This window comes from Chaetodon auriga, chromosome 8, assembly GCF_051107435.1.
Source record: "Chaetodon auriga isolate fChaAug3 chromosome 8, fChaAug3.hap1, whole genome shotgun sequence".
In the NCBI taxonomy this organism is placed as follows: Eukaryota; Metazoa; Chordata; class Actinopteri; order Chaetodontiformes; family Chaetodontidae; genus Chaetodon; species Chaetodon auriga.
Genome location: NC_135081.1, coordinates 17,398,785 through 17,415,595, shown reverse-complemented (window position 1 = coordinate 17,415,595; position 16,811 = coordinate 17,398,785). Strand labels below are relative to the sequence as shown.

The 16,811-nt window shown below is 44.6% G+C and overlaps 1 protein-coding gene across 1 annotated transcript in view; it reads left to right on the top strand.

Annotated features, from left to right (window-relative positions):
• Positions 1-15,570, top strand: part of znf804b (zinc finger protein 804B) — a 33,460-nt gene extending 17,890 nt beyond the window's left edge. Inside the window, exons 3-5 of the mRNA XM_076738208.1 lie at positions 4,540-4,677; positions 9,299-9,429; positions 10,430-15,570. Of these exons, the coding sequence (XP_076594323.1) occupies positions 4,540-4,677; positions 9,299-9,429; positions 10,430-14,447 (4,287 nt within the window). The 3' untranslated portion in view covers positions 14,448-15,570. The remainder of the gene's footprint in view (positions 1-4,539; positions 4,678-9,298; positions 9,430-10,429) is intronic.
• Positions 15,571-16,811: the final 1,241 nt, after the last annotated feature.

Below are 16,811 nucleotides of genomic sequence, written 5' to 3'. Positions count from 1 at the left end.
TATTAGAAAATTGCCATTTTCTTCCAGTGACATCCCATCTGTTTAAGCTCTAGTTATAATGATCTCTCCCTGCATTATGTCCGATCCAAACATCCCGTTTTAGTGGAAAACACATCAAATTAAGGAAGCAAAATGCTCTTAAAATGCTGTGTCGGAGTGACTGTCCTCCCTCACACTCTGTCTAGAGTGAGTCCAGCCATCCATGAAAATGCTGTTCAATATTTAATTGCAACCAGCAAGAAAGTGACCAGTGAGATGAGTGAAACAATTTAGCTCAAGTGCACTACAGTAGGTAGCTAAACACAATTTCAATGTAATTGGTTAAATCATAAATTATTTCAAAACTGAACTTGTGCAAGTCACTCTACATGAAGTTTACATGTAGAGTACAAAGCTTTCAAATTATTTTCCACAGTCTCCATCATAAAGGACACCTTATTCAGTGTTTTCTACAACATTTGCTTCTTCTTTTTTTCTTCTGTAACCCCTTAAACTAACGACTTATTCTGCCAACACAAATTGTGTGATTACTAACCTTGCCTCAAGTGGATCTCACAGACTACATGTAATGTTCAAATTGTTTGCTAGATTGTGTTGTATTGTTTTTGTCACAGCTTGTGCAAGCAGAAAAACAGGGGAGAGACGCAGATGCAGACTTCTGAGGAAGAGCTTGTGCAGTTCAATGATTTTATTGCAACAATCCAAAAAAAAAACACAAAAAGCTTACGGTAAAGTGAGGCAGGCGAGGGTCATAACCAGCGGGCAGCAGTCCAACACAGGCAAATAAATCCAAAGGGAGCAGGAAAGAATCCAAAATCCAACATACAGGCAACAAGCCAGGCACACAAGTCAGGCAGGAAAACAGGTTCCTTTAACAAGGTAACAGAAAACAGTTGAGACATAAAACGCATGGATAATGACTTTACAATCTGGCAAGCAACAAGGAAGTAGACCAGCACATACAGTAAGTGGCTGATGATGGAAGGAGTTTCAGGTGAGGAGGTCAGCAGGAAGCTGCAGAGCAGATCAAGCAAGTGAGAACAGGTGTGTGATCGGGTGGGGCAGTCAGGTGACGGGGGAATGGGGAAAAAGTGTGAGAGCATCTAGTGGATAAGAGGAGGATAGCACAGAAGGTCTGACAGAAATGTGTCTGGAGAGGGAGAGCAGGGAGACAGACTGTGGCAGCTTTCTTGTTGCGTAATGCTTTTCTCTGATTGAAGTTTGAAGGAGTGAGCTACAGCTGCATTTCTGTGGAAATAGTTGGGCAGTGATGTAGTGATACAATCCAGACTCCAAAACAGTTTGGAATGCTTGTAAAACATAAATAAAACAGAATGTGACATATACTCAATTAAAAACAATAAAAAGGCAAGATATTTAATGTTTGACCTCATCAACTTCAATGATTTTTTGTAAATATGTGCTCATTCTGAATTCGATTCCAGAAACACATTTCAAACAAGCTGTGACAGGAGCAACTAAAGGGAAACAACCTTTGGATTATTCCACAGCTAATCAGGTTCATTGGTAGCAGGTGATGGTATCATGATTGGGAATGAAAGGGGCATCCTTGAAAGCCTCATTCGTTCACAAGCAAGGATGGAGCGAGGTTCACCACTTCATCATTGTTTGTCTTATTTGTGCTTTAACGTTTTGGAATCGGGGTTGCACAAACTTGGCCTTGAACATAAATCAAGTCTCCCCCTGTCTGAAGGTTCCACCTACAGTGAGCTTACACTCAAGATGTTAGAGTTATGAGAGCGATGTGTGTATTGTCTCGTGATTTTCTGTGCAGTGTAAACTTGCAGGTCAAGATCATCAGACAGTGAATTCTGACTTTTTCTTATGTTCATTTTAAAGTTTCACTAGTCTAAGTGTGCTTACAACTAGTAAGAATACAATTTTTATTTCATAATTGTATGAAAGTCAGACATCCAAAAAGAGTCATTTCATTCTGCAGAACTCTCAAAGGTTCCTCAATGGACCTTTTCTTTCTAAAGGTTTTTTTTTATGAATTATTGTACATCATTACTTTTCAGTGCATACACGTTCAAACGCTGACAGATCACATGTGTAAAACACTTTGAGCATGACGTGTTAAAGTTCATAACGACTCGTATTTGTGGCATAATTTCAGCTATGAAGAAGGATAACATGGCACTTTTCCCACAAATTGAGGATAAACAAAAAGAAAAAAAAAGCCTCGCACAAACACTCACACACATAATCATGCGAACAATCACTGTCCATTCAGCTCTGCAGATATCAGTTGTGCTTTCTCTGCAAACAGATTTATACTAGTGAGGTAAATTGAGGTCTAGATTAATTTAGCAGTTGGTTTATCAGGTTGACAGACTGTGCGTGACTGTGCATGCATAATATGTATGTGTTTGTGTTGAAAGTGTAGGTGTGATTGTGTAAGTGAGTGTATATATTCCGTGTTGGTGCATTAGGGTGGGAATCATATGAGGTGTATACAGGCAAATGAAAGCATTCATGTTTGATTTACGTATTCAGCAGGAAAATGGGGAATTGTATATCAGGATCCCTCCGACAAAAACAAATGGTGACTGAGTTTACACACACACACACACATGCAAGCACACCTCTTTGCGTATATATTTTTTTCCTTGTTCAAAATAATCATCCTGACAGAACACAGAGAGGTGAGAAGAAAGGGTTAGATGCTACACAGGCAACCACACAAAAATATGAACATGTACACACATATATGTGAAGGTATGCCCTTACACAGTTCCTATGTAATCTCTCATGAGCCCAAAGGTTGACAAATACACATTCATTATCTCAATCTCATTGCCCCCACAGCACTCAAAGGAAGGCCGTTCTGGGTGATTGGATCATTTCCTGGTCGTGATTTAAGCCTGCAAGGCAGATCAATACCGTGGCACACACATACTCACACACAGAGCAACACAGGATCAATGTATATTAGTTACCTTTCTGGTGATTTCAGTATAGGAGAGTCGTGTCAGCCTGGTCGTTCCTCCCCACCTCTTCATCCATTGTGACTGCAAGCCAAATTGAACACGAGGACAGTTTTTCCCCTGTGTGCGAATGTGTGTGGACCTTGGGAATAAGAGCATTTTCGGAAAGTGAGGACATTTTGGATGTGCAATTAAAATAGTCTGGCTATAGCATTTATATGTGTGACAAATGATGGCGTGACCAACAGGCATTGTTAGACTCTGAGGTAATAATAATGCTGTTTTTTCTGCATACCTCTGTGTGTGTGTGTGTGTGTGTGTGTGTCTGTGTGTCTGTCTGTCTGTCTGTCTGTCTGCCAGGGCAGGCAGGGGTCATTTCTCCACTTGCCGGCATTCCTATCCTTCGTCTCTTTTCCTCTCACCTCTGTTCCTGTGTGCAGGCATATTACTGAAGCAAATTGGGGCCAATAGACTCTGTCACTGCATGACCCAGGGCTCACCAAACAGAAAAGGAGCATGCCAGGCAGAGAAAAAAAAGGCAAATAAAGGGGATAGCAGGGGAGATAAAGGAAAGGAGAAAAAGGGTGAGCTGGAAGAGGAAGAAGAAAAGGCTGGGACAGTATGAGAGTTTGCAAAGAGAGGGAGAAAGATCCCAATGATGGACAGAAAGGAAGGAAAGATGCAGAGAAGGAGAGAAAGAGAGAAAGAAGTGACAACCTCAAATTAAATTCCCATCATGTCAGTGTAGAACAGAATTCAATAGTGTTTATTGGCAGCCCCTAGCCTGAGGGAAATTACATTCTGAGGCAGAGTATGGCATGAATGCACACACACACCCCTGAACACACACACACATACACACACACCCACACACATTCCTTGTACACAACACTGTGCATGTCCTCAGACCAAAAAAGACAAAAAGCCCTCTGGCTGATGTGAGCATGCAGACAAGCGATTTATCCCCTGAGGTCCATGTGCCATTTGCGCAGTGCATGCATATGTGTATCTGTCTGTCCACATGCTATTTACAAGCCTTTGTGTGTGTGTGTGTGTGTGTGCGTGTGTGTGTGTGTGTGCTCATCGTCACAAGCACAATTTTGCCAGTGTACAAAAGTCCTGCCTTTTAGATGGACAGTTTTTCCGTCTGTCGGACACAATTGCCACTTTCTCTGCAGTCATACTCAGATTATTTGCCATGACAGTACATACGCAGGTTTTTATTATAGTGGCTGTATTAAATGTGTCCCCAGGCTCAAGTTGCCATGAGCACCAGGCATCAGTGCCTTTGTCCAACCTCCAGCAACAGCGGCAAAGGCAGTGTACTTTAATGGGAAGCCGTTTAACAGTTTTATGCAGAGCACATGTAGAGGCTATTACTGCTGATGTCTCTGGGATGCAGATTTGCTCTAAATGGCTAACAATCTGCCATTCTTTCTGCCCCCCTCCCCCGACTCCTCTTGCTCTCAATCTCTGCCCCCCTAACCCTTTATGTCTTTCTCTGGGTATGCCTCTATCTCGATTCTCTCATTTCTCTCCCCCAATCCCTCCAACACTCTCACTCATTCTCTCCTTCTCTCTCTTTCTCCAGGAGTGTGCAGAGAGGGCTTTGGGCTGCTCAGTTGAGGATCTGAAGGCTCTTTTCTACTGTGAGCTGTGTCACAAGCAGTACCTCAGACACCAGGAGTTTGACAACCACATCAATTCCTACGACCATGCACACAAACAGGTACATGGGATGCACCTGCTCTACAGTTACACACACATAGTACGGTGTAACAGCACACGAACAGACACACAAGCAGACATTTTTTATGATCTCTTGTCATGGAATTTAGGTGTGTTGGTATTATGCGGGTTGATGGAAAGCTACTTTACATTTCTATGTCAATCCACCCATTGGGTACAGTTTCCCAGCAGGTAACAGGAGCAGTGTGACAAATGTATCATCTCTTACAAGCACACGCACAGTGGTGAAACAGCTCCACTTGAGGCAGATACACACAAAAAATACAGTATATACACAGACATGTAGCACTATATTTACCTTAGCTTTCCATTTTAACAGCCTGATATCTTATATAAGATAAGATAAACTTTATTCATCCGGGAAATTTAAGTCACATTTAAGTCACAGCAGCTACAAAGAAGTAGAAAAACTATACAAAATTAAGCCCCTGCTATAAACATATAAACAGTATAACACGACATAGAAAAAGAAAACTATATATACTATATAGACAGAGTAAATAAGAAAATAATAAGACCCAGCTGCTGTATGTGTAAGAATAATAATACTTGCAATGTCAAACCTTTTTTTTTTTTTTCCTTTGCTGACCTAATACCCAATATGTAGAAAAGCAGTTAAGTGATAACCCACTCTGCAATCTGAGCGAACACATTTGCTGAAGGTTAGAAAAATACTTAATACATAAAATTTTAAATTCTGGGGTCAGTTAGACCTCTCTGAGGTTAGAGCCATCATGAACACGATGTTAGCAAACTCCCAGAACAGAAATCAAAATAGACTTTGGGATTTGGGAGGGATAGTGCAGAGTAGTAAAGATACAGAGCACAGGAAAAGCCATTGTAGCGTGCAAGCGCTCACACACTGATGGCACATGCTCATCCGGAGCGATATCGCGCTTCATGATGATTCTGTGCTCACTAATGGCACAGCTATCAGGACCATTTTGGGGTTCAGTATCTTGCCCAAGACGCCACTAGAAACCAGCAGCTATGGCTGGCCCTTTAGTGGTCATTAGTGGACTATTAAAAGCGAAGCAATTCTCATAAAATTAGAGAAACTATCAACGTTAAGTCAAGTTTTGAGCTTTTACTGAGGTCCCGCTGTCCCCTGGACCCCAAGCAGAGCATTGTTTGGATATGCGTATTACATAAACTGACCCAGTAGTTGGACCAGTAAATAAATGCAAAAATCCAATGGACTTAGACACAGAATCAAGAGGATACAGTGTTTTATTCTTAGCCTTGCAAGAAGTAAGAGCAGTAACCAAAGAAACCTGAATGAAAATCTTAGTATGCACAGTTTTCAAGTTTTAATTGATTTCCAAGTCCACAATTTACAATAATGGAAATTTCGTTTTTCTCTCGTTAAAAATTTCAAGCAATTGATTTGTATGTATCTGGTGCGCAAGGACGCTGCTACAAAATTCACTTTATTCTTTAATTTGTACTTCCTTCAAAAGAAAAATAAATATTCTGTACCAAATAAAACATGGAGCTATTAGTCACAGCTCAAGTATGATTCTGTTATTCCAGTTTGGACAAGATGAGGCCAATGGACCATTACGAAAAGGCCCGGCAGCAGGTTTTCTCCTGCGTTCTGCTTTCACATCCGTTTTCATACACAACTTCCACTCTGGACTAACAAGCTGAAGGTTCTGCTGATAGCACTTTCTCCTACAGCTATCTGTTGTCATGCCAAGACATACACTCACATACAAAAACATACAGACATGCGCTTACCCGGGTACACATTTGTCCTCAAACACAGGCAATCTCTGAACCGAGCCAAGCCGCTTCCCACTTCTGAACGCCCACACTGTGCAACATGAAATAAACATTAAATGAGACTGTTCCTCCACTGTCATTGTTCTTTGAAAATGAATTGAGGCAACTGCAGGCCAATGTTAATGCTTTGTTTTAGCCAGCGGCAGGCACATGAAATGAGCTGCATGAGGCACTGAGCTGACAGTAGCCACTGGCACTGTAGGAACACACACACACACACACACACACACACACACACACACACACACACACACACACACACACACGCGCGCGCATACAGGCATACATGCACACTCTGCCTACCGAGCAGACAACAGATGAAATTCTAGCTGAAGACAGCTTCCCTGCAGGAGTATTGGCTTTGGAGAATGGAAGCTGATTGCGTTTGCTCTGTTTCCTTTCCTTGTCATCGATTCAGGGATAAACATGTCTGAATACAGCGCTTTATCAGCATTTACTGAAATTGCTCATTACAACAGAATTACACTCCCTTTTAAATAAAACAGCAATCAGCCCATTAGCATGGCCGCTCACATGCTACCTAAGTATACATCATCCCTCATTCTAAGGCCCTAGTGGATATGAATCAACTCTGACTCATCCCTAGTTGCCTCAGCCTGAGCACTCCTTAACACATCTAAAGGAATATTGATCGAGGCTTTGACAGACGGATCGAGCTTTATAGCACATACCGAGACTGGCATGTTGGAGAACAGGAGTAATATCACTTCCTGCTGTTTGGTACATGACATCATCTTTGAAGACAAAAGTATCCCCTTTAAAGTAGGAAAACAGAATATCTCTGCCCTGTGTGCTCAGTGAAAATGGTTCTGCGCACAATATTTTGTTTGGCTCTAAATATAGCTACAGGTTTGCCTGCAGTGGGACCTGTTTTTAAGAGAGAACAATAACCTGGCAGAGTGCAAATGCAAGAGGAAGGAGGAAGAATTCATCTTCATATAGTCCATCTATTATAGACTCTCTCTCTCTCACACACACAGTCATTTCCATGGACAGCTACATCTCTGATCTTTTTTTTCCTCCCTTCTTCCTCCTCTTTCCTGGCTCTGTCCGCAGCAGTTCATTAAGTATGCATCTGTGCTTGAACATGATTAATATTTCCCATAGAATGAGTTTGGCATCAAAGCCCCTGAAAGCTCCTTACTGCACACTAACACACTCAAACGCACACACACACGCACACTCTCTCTCTCTCTCACACACACACACACACACAGACCTACAGTGCACAAACACCTATACTGTAAGACATGTATGTTTAAGGGATACAAGCCCACATGTGCTGCTCCGTCGGTACATACTTAATGCTGTCTTCAGTGAGCTGACAGTGGGTTGTTAAGCATCGAGTGATAATGTAAAAAGACACCCGATTGTGTAAGACTCAACAGAGATTAACCTGACGACTGTCAGCTCCAGCAGAAGATCTGGGTGTGAAAGAGAGTGAGTGTATAAATACATCTGATGTCTGAGGGGCTAATCTGATGTGTGCATGTGTGTGTGATACATACCGTATGGGTAGATAATAGCATAACATAATCTAAAAGTGAGAGTGGTGTAATCCTGTTGCAAATTTATACTACAGGATAGGTTCACAAATATATAAGATAAACAACAAATCCTGAAATTCTAAGCCATGGGTGGATTGCACACGGAGGCAGCTAAAATATACTGGGAGGTGAGAGAGAATAACGCTGGAGATGGGGGGGATAATTGTGCACGATACTGCAGCTATTCCCAAACTTCTTAGTCCCTCCTCAGCTTTCAGGCACACACAAACACATATACAGACAAAAAGAAACACACCAACATGCATATGCACACAGACACATACACAGACACACACACACACACACACACACACGCACACACACACCTGCCAAGCATGGATAAAGGGGGATTAAAGTGTGTCAGAAAAGGAAACCGGAGAGAGAGGCATGAATCATTGTTTCCCTGAGAGGAACGGCGCACCTATGGCTATAGACACATAGTTTTGCACAAATACACACATGTGCACTCGTACAAAAGACACACACACAAAACAGTGGTAATTGGTATTTTTTTCTGCGCCATGATGAAGGTAAAGACCCACCGGTTTGCTCAAAATGAAATTACTCTCACTATGGTGTACTTCTTTGACAAGGTATGTTTCTCGCTTGTGTGCATATATGCATAAACACACATACACACACACACTCAGCGTGTGCATACAATGTTGTAGCATTTTTCCTACTGAAATCCGCGGCCATTGCAATGTCTCACATGGTTATTTTGCCAATGATGAGTGGCTGTGCCTTTATGTTTGGTGATGTGTAATTTGAGCACCAGTAAATCAATGGCTTTGGTACACTCCAACTTAAAGGCAGATTTCATTGGATAAGAAGGTCTCCCAAGCTAAGCTGCGATGACTGATGAAGGGCTGAACATTTTAGAAATTTCAGTAGCAAGAGCATCACCATCATTAAATCACTCATGTCACTCATCTCAGCTGTGTCTGTAATCTACTATTCACCAGTTGGGTTGTGTTTGCTCTCAAACTGTGTGTTGGAGGAAAGACGCTTTCTTCCAGGCTGAATGGAGTTAATTGGACATGAGCTTTGGAGGAGAACATCTGCAAATGCTGCTGACTGATGTGTATGGTTTGAAAGACAGCTGCCTGCAGAGAGCTTTCTAAAACTAATCTGTCACTCTCTCTTCTCTTCTCTTTGTGCCACTCTTGTGCCCTCCTCGCTACTCCCTGCCCTCCACATACTTTTTCTGTCCCTGCCTCTATCCCCCTTAATTTTCATTTCCTGCAGAGGCTGAAAGAACTCAAGCACAGGGAGTTTGCGCGCAACGTGGCCTCAAAATCATGGAAGGACCAGCGCAAACAGGATAAGGCTCTCAGACGCCTGCACCAGCTTGCGCGGCTGCAACAGGATACTCAGCAGTGAGTGGGAGTAGTGTGTGTTTGTGTATGTCGGTGGCTGCATGTGTGTGTGTGTGTAATGAGACCAGGGGCAGGAGTCTAGAGGGGTTAAAGTGTGTCACATCCAGTCAACGCTTCTTAGATGTGATGGATGCACCCACGATGTGAGAGCACTCACTTGTCCTAGATGGGCCACAGGTGAAGTAAATATAACATGCAGACACATTCTTGCTGACACTGTTAGAGTAGATGATTCGTAGAAGGAAGAGGTGGACATTTAGAGAAGAATGAATAGCAGCAACAAAGTAGCTTGTTTAAAAAGAAGTAAATAAAATGAGAGAAACAAGTTGGAAGATGAAACCTACCTCCAGATTCGCACACCTAAAGCAATCAAAGCGACTGATAGAAAAACAATACGTCACGTAATAATCAACTTGATTGCACCTATTCCCTGTGCAATTAAATGTGTTTTCCTATAATCAGGCAACGATATGTGAACAGCATTACTATGAATATCATGCCTCTGCTTTTTTTCTTTGTTTGTTTCTTTGTCTGTCTGCAGTTCTTTGTTCATTTCTTTCTTTATTTGTTTTTCTTTCTTGCTTTCCTCCTTTCTTCTTTCTCTATGACAGTACATCCCTGTACATAGCCGTACACACAGTGCATACCTCTACTTCCCCTATTTTGATCCTATGCGATTTCATACGGCACGGTTTTACTCAGTGCTATCATTTTGGGGCACAACTAACAGCTAATGATTAATTAACTACTAATTAACTTAAAAAGTTCATCAATTATTTACAATTTTAATTGGTTTTCTGTTTTAATGAATAAAATTTTATTTCATTAATTATATTTCTATCTATCTATGCTACTCTGGCATTAGCTTTGCCTTTAATTTCATATCCCAATTTTAAGATTTTAATTAAATGAATTAAATGTAATCAAAATAAGCAAAGCTTGAGTGAAGTCAACTTAAATCAACTAAAATCAATAATATTTCTATTACTTTCTCTTGCAGAGTCCCAGGAAGGACTTATGGGCTAAGAAGTGCAGTCAGGGCTGTGAGCCAGCGAGATAGAGACATGGACCAAAGAGACCATAGCCCTCAGGAGAAACCTGAATCCTTCAACCACGCCCAGAGACCCCCTCCTATGCAACCCAGAACAGCTCCTCTCAGCCACCCACCAGAACATCCATACCAATCTCCTTCCCAAATACCGCTGGCCACTGCTCTAGCAGAGTCCCCACGAATCACATATCCAGCATCCAATTCAGGCCCTTCTGCAGTGAACCCCCCGTCTTGCCTAGGCTTGTATCCCCAGCTACCAGGCAGACTTGGGGTGTCTTTCTGCTTCTCACGCAGGGGGCCCAGGCTTGAGCCTTCTGCCTCTGTCTTCTCAGACCTGGAAGAGGAGGAGAGAGAGAAGAGGGAACAAATGAAGGAAAGGATAAAGGGAATAATGGAAGACATTGACAGGGAAATTGGAGAAGTAGAGGAGAGGAAATACAGTGATAGTGAAAAGCTCAAGTCCAGCTCTGACAACGGTGAGCCGAGCGACATGGTGCCAATCCCCAGAGAGACTGCCAGAGAAGAGGAGGAGACTGAGAAAAGAGACGCAGTGAAAGAACACTCTTCTATTTCCACAGAAGCACCTGATATTCAGAGCCATGATTCACTATTCTCGCCATCACAGACCCTAAGGAGCACAGCTCTAGCAGGGGCACACATGGACACTGAACACACAGACAGCGAGACAGAGAGAAAACAAGAAATAGAGGGGACAGAGGACAGTCAGTATATGTGTGTGCTGGGAAAAGATGGCTCTACCTGTCTGAGATGGCCCGTCAGTTTGCTGAAGTTCACCAAATCTCAACCAAACATCTGCTACGGCTGCAACCCACTCTTCTTGAACCCCCAAAGACCAGAACAAGTCACAGAGGAGCTGCAGGAGTCACGGCAAAATCACTTGTGTGCTCTCTTAGATGAATCAAATCCACGTGTGCCAGCTATTCTTACACCAGACGCTCATTCCTGTTTACACAGACAGACAAGACAAGAGCTTAGAGCACACAGACAGGCACAAACTGAGGAAAATTTCAAGGCAGAGCAACATATCGATGTGGAGACAGAAGAACACCTGTTCCTAAAGAACAAAAACCTTTCATCATCAGACACGAGACCAGAAAGGGGAAGATGCACGCTAAGTATGGAGAGCTGTGAGAGGGCAGCCTCCCATCCATTTGACCCCGCTCACAGTGACAGCTCTGATACAAACTCCCAGAATCCTCTGGGAGGCAGATTAGGGGGTGCGAGAAGGATCAGGGAGAGAGCCATCACAGCCCTGAGCTGTAAATCACAGTCTGTCATCCAGGCTGGCACACGGGGGACATGCATCAGCCCGTCCAGGTGTGAGTGTGGGAGTGAGACAATGTGCAAGTGTGCCAGCGCTCCACAGCCGTACGTGGGTGTCTCAGAAGTGTCACGCAAAAAGAGGAAAGCCAGCACAAAGAAACACAAGCTGGGAAAGAGGAAGAGGAGCAAGAAGGAAAAAGCTTCAAACAAGCGCCAATCAGCAAGGTGCAAAGTGAGGAGTGTTGTCTCTACTGTCTCCACTGGCATTGAGAGGAGAGAAGAAGCTGGAGGGAGCTGGGGGAAGAAAAAGAGGCAAGGGGAGATGGGGGAGACGAGGAGGAGGAGGAGGATGGTGCAGAGAGCAGGGAGCAGCTGTCTCCAGGGGAGATGTGAAGCTGAGCCAGTATCTGTCTCTGTCAGGAAGAGGAGGCCTCACAGGAGCCACAGCACCGAATCCCAGTCACAGCCAGACAGAGAACAGGCAGAACGCTGCAGTGCCTCCTCCCAGCTCGCCAGACACACAGCAGACAGAGACACCGAGGGGGAGGGAAAGCGAGACCAAGATGCAGTGACTTTTCCCTGGCGGTCTCACTTCTCTTTACACTCCTTCACACCAGGATGTAACTCAAAGCTGTTTTGGGAAAGGGGTCACCATAGCAACCCCAGGAGTTTCATTGACTGCTGTTACCCTGACAACAGCTGTGGTTGCAGCCCGGCAAGAAAGAGAAAAGTCCTCCACAGGGACAGGAAATTCATTCATCGTAAGAGGAAGAGTTTGAGGCATCGTGAAGTCTGGGAGGAGACGGAGAGGGGCAAGAAAATGGGAGGGCATTCAGGTGGCAGAGATAGGGGCCTGGTTTCAGATACAGAGCAGTGGGAGTGGATGAGAGGGAGCTGTCCTGGAGGCGGTGAGGAGGGCAGGCCAAGGGCAGGGTGGAGATCAAGAAACAGAGCAGTGGAGTGGGAACGGCTGTCAAGGTTTAGCCCCAGTCCTAGCAGCTGGGGCCGGAGAAACAGACATCTTAGCACAGAAGATGTAGAGTGGGACAGATGCAGCGTGGACAGATGGACATGGGGCAGCAGCGACAGCTGGGAAGACAGGGGGACACACAGATCCACGTCAGGCTCCAGGACAGGGGCAGACAACAGAGACAGCCCAGCCTGTGTATGGAAATGTGCAGGCAGCAGTCGCTCGAGCTCACGACACTTCTCCAGCCCTGAGTGGTGGACAAGTAGGCAGACGTATAGCCCCCAGTCTGTGATGAACACACGGGCCAGCAGGTGCCACAGCCCTCGCTCCTGCAGCCCCTGCAGCAGTACCAGCATGTCTGAGCTTAGCTGGGAGTGGAGCAGGAGCAGCACCTGCTCTGGAGTCACAGTGGATGGATTGACGGTTAGCTCCCGCAGGTCATCCTCAGGAGCTCCAGGAGTCTCATCTGAGGCCCCTCAGGAGGCAAAAAAGCAGAGCAGCCCCACATCCACGCCATCCAGCCATACCTCTGGCTCCTTCTCTCATTCTTCGCCCCACAGATCTTCTTTTGCTCCCATAGTCTCAGGCCTCAACACACGCCATTGTGACAAAAGTCCTTCTCAACTGAAGGAACCCAATTTACAGTCTGACCTTGGCCATGGGCCCCCTGGCCCTGTCACAACAAGCAGGACAGGTGCAACTCCAGGAATGTCCCCCAGTAAGTCTGGACCACAGAAACCAGCCAGGATGTTGCTTCTCCCTCTCATAGGGAAACTACCTGCAATCCAGAGAAAGGCAAGGAGGAAAAAAGGGCTGCTGGAGAAAAGTCAGGAGAAGGAGGGAGAGGACGAAGAGGAAGCTAAAGGCAGTGGAGGGGATCCCGGAGCAGTCATCAACAGTCAAAAATGTCCTCTGGCTGAGTCAAACCCCAGCAGCATGCCAAATCTCTGCTCACAGATTAGGACTGATGACAAACAGACAGGTGGAGAGACAGTTCTGCCAATCAGCTTTACTGCTGAGGAGATGGACAAATACCGCCTCCTGCAAGAGCAGGCAAGAGAGCACATGCAGAAAGTCCTGGAAAAGACACAAGAGAGTGCAGATACACTAAAGGAGACAAACTACACTCACGCAGCACAGGCAGACAACTGTGGGACTTCAGAGGAGCAATTCACACCTGCACCCATGCACAACCCTCCACAACCTCAACCTCAGTCAATTCACACAGACACAATGCAAACACAAGCACAGCACAGCCTCCAGGTCAGTCTCCCACTTCCACATGTGGCCCCACAAGAGAACTTTACTCAACCCACGGCTCTGAGAGTCCCCAACCTCCCCCCCTCTCCCCCTCTCTCCAGCCTCCATCACATCATTTTACAACACACAGCCCTCTCTGTGCCCCCCTCCTCCTCATCCTCTCCCTCTTCATCACCCTCTCCTGCCATCCACCCACACCCAGCTCAGCTCCCTCACCCCCTGCCCCCTCTTCACCCATCCCTCCCTCATCACCTTCACCTGTCTCCTTTCTCCATATCGTCCCTGTTTCCCTCCATCCTGCTGTCTCATCACCCTATCCCTCTCCTCCCCCAGTCCCCCGCTTTTCATGCAGCCCAACTCACTCCGCTCTCCCCAGTAGCCCTGCAACCCTTGAACCCACAGCCTTTCATGGACAGAGCGTGGCCAGTGAGGTTTCAACAGAAGGCGTTGTGATTTTCACTGAGTGGCTGCCATGTTTATTAATCTTCCTTGGCAACACAGACTGGTGAGAGAGAGAGAGAGAGAGAGAGAGAGAGAGAGAGAGAGAGAGAGAGAGGGGGAGGGAGGGAGGGGGGGAGAGAGAGAGAGAGAGGGAGGGAGAGAGAGAGAGAGAGAGAGAGGGAGGGAGGGAGGGGGGGAGAGAGAGAGAGGGAGGGAGGGAGAGAGGGAATTTTTAGTTTGGATAAAAGCCTGTTATTTGAAATGGGGATGTGTCAGTGCTTTTACAAGCATAAACTCCAACTCTTACTCACATATGCCCTTACATGCACACACACATGCATGCATACACACAAACAGCCCAACTATTGACTGTTTTCAAATGAAATTTGTTTCTCCATCTAGCCTCTGCTGTGTTGTAGCAGACAGTGAGAAAACAGACTTTGATCCTTTGCTTTTTCCATCATTTCTCATTCAGGCCCAGAATAAAGGGAAAGGTGCACCTGCTATTCAAAGACAAGCTGGGCTTGTGTCATCCTCTCTCTTTCCTTCTGAACCACAGACAGACCTGTCTGCCTTTTGAAGTATCCTTCATGCCAGGGACAGAGGGGCAATAGTGATAATACTCTCTCCTTATCTCCATTTCATACAGGTTATCTGACTTAGAGTGTGACTTTCAACAAACATAATAACGTTCCAGCGACCGCAGGGCATAGCACAGCCATTTTCACTGGGATGTATACTGTATTTGTGTGTTTTTGTGTGTAAGATAGAGGTAATTCTGGACTGACACACACACACACACACACACATACACAGTAGGAAGGACAACAACTAATTTCCATATCTGACACATGTAAAGGCCTGTTTTGTCTCTATAGTGTAAATATTCTGACAATGAGTGATAATATTAGAGTCATGGGAAACAATAAAATAAAAGGTGAATTTAACCTTGACCAATGCTTATTCCTCACTCAGTGGCTTCAGTAATGCAAACACGTCAACAACTTTGCATATTCATCTGTGACATAAGATTTTTTTCCACACAGCATTTAACAAATCAGTTGTTGAGACAGTCATGAATGAATCGGATCTGTTGCATTAAAACTTGGGTGAAAATAAATGGGCTTCAATGCTTTTTCTTATTCTGTCTGATTCATGTTGATCGTGCAACATGTTGCAACACATTCCACATGAAAAAATAATACTGTGCAGTTTTCTTCTCGCTCACTTCTCAAAGTGAGGTCCAGAGTCTTTTAAAAGATCGTGGAGATGTGGTTCAAAACGTGACCCCCGTAATTTAAAGAGCCCCCGCTCTTGTCACGAGGGGGCATGTCAGCTGCTTAGGGATTTACTCTCAGGCTGTTTTATTGGAATAAGTGTTGGATATCAAAAGAGGCAAAACTATACAGTATTACACAGAAAAGAAATCAGAGAAAAGTTTTCAAAAAACAGAAAATGATTTTATTTCTTACACTGATAATCATCTAGCAGCCCCTTCGATTCACCTTCAGATGAATCTCTCCATCTGAAGGGGCTGATCTCCAGGTTGAAAAGCATCATCCTTGAGGGTCTGAAGAAAAGGTGATGTGACATTTAATACATTTATCTACCAAGTGTAGCAATTTATTTAATAAAAAGAAGGATCCATGTGGAGGTGCTTTTTATTGTGTCCATCACAGTTAGATGTTGCCCTTTAGAGGGTACCATATTTTATTTTAATAGTGAGCTATTAGTCCTTTTTATGGCCAAACAGATAAATCGTTTTGTCCAAAGAAGCACATTTCTTTAAGGACATGTCATTTTAACGTCCAGTCTGACCTTTGGTTCACTGTACTGGGGATGCCCAAAGCCCAAAGCCAAAAAATGTCCACTCAGTTTCAAGCCAGCCAATCTGCACCAGACAGTTTTGAAGTGCATGTTGTCCTTGAATATCATACATGTGAGATAAAAAGAAAAAAAAAAATCATTAATGAAACATCGATGAACTTCTGTCTTGCGTGTCTTGCCAAGGGTTATGATGGTTAGTAACTGTTGCTATGCCTGGTGACTGGCGAAGGCGCAGATGTATTAAAGCTGCTTGCCAAACAGTTGATCACTGCAGCGGCCGACACTCAGGGAGCAGAACACAGAAGAGAACAGAGCTGCATCCAGATGGTCTATGGACTTGGACTACCCAGAGTGCTTTGAGAGATTGGATTGATTTGCCCTCTGTGATATCAGTGAACACAGCCCAGCACAGAGGGGGGGGGGGGCTGCAGCAAGAGGTGGCATAAATACAGGCACAAAAACAAGATACAAACTGTACAATACCAGTCCGGAGGTGTTGGCTGGAAATATAAGTCAACCCCTGCAGAGATTCAGTAATTAGAGCACAAT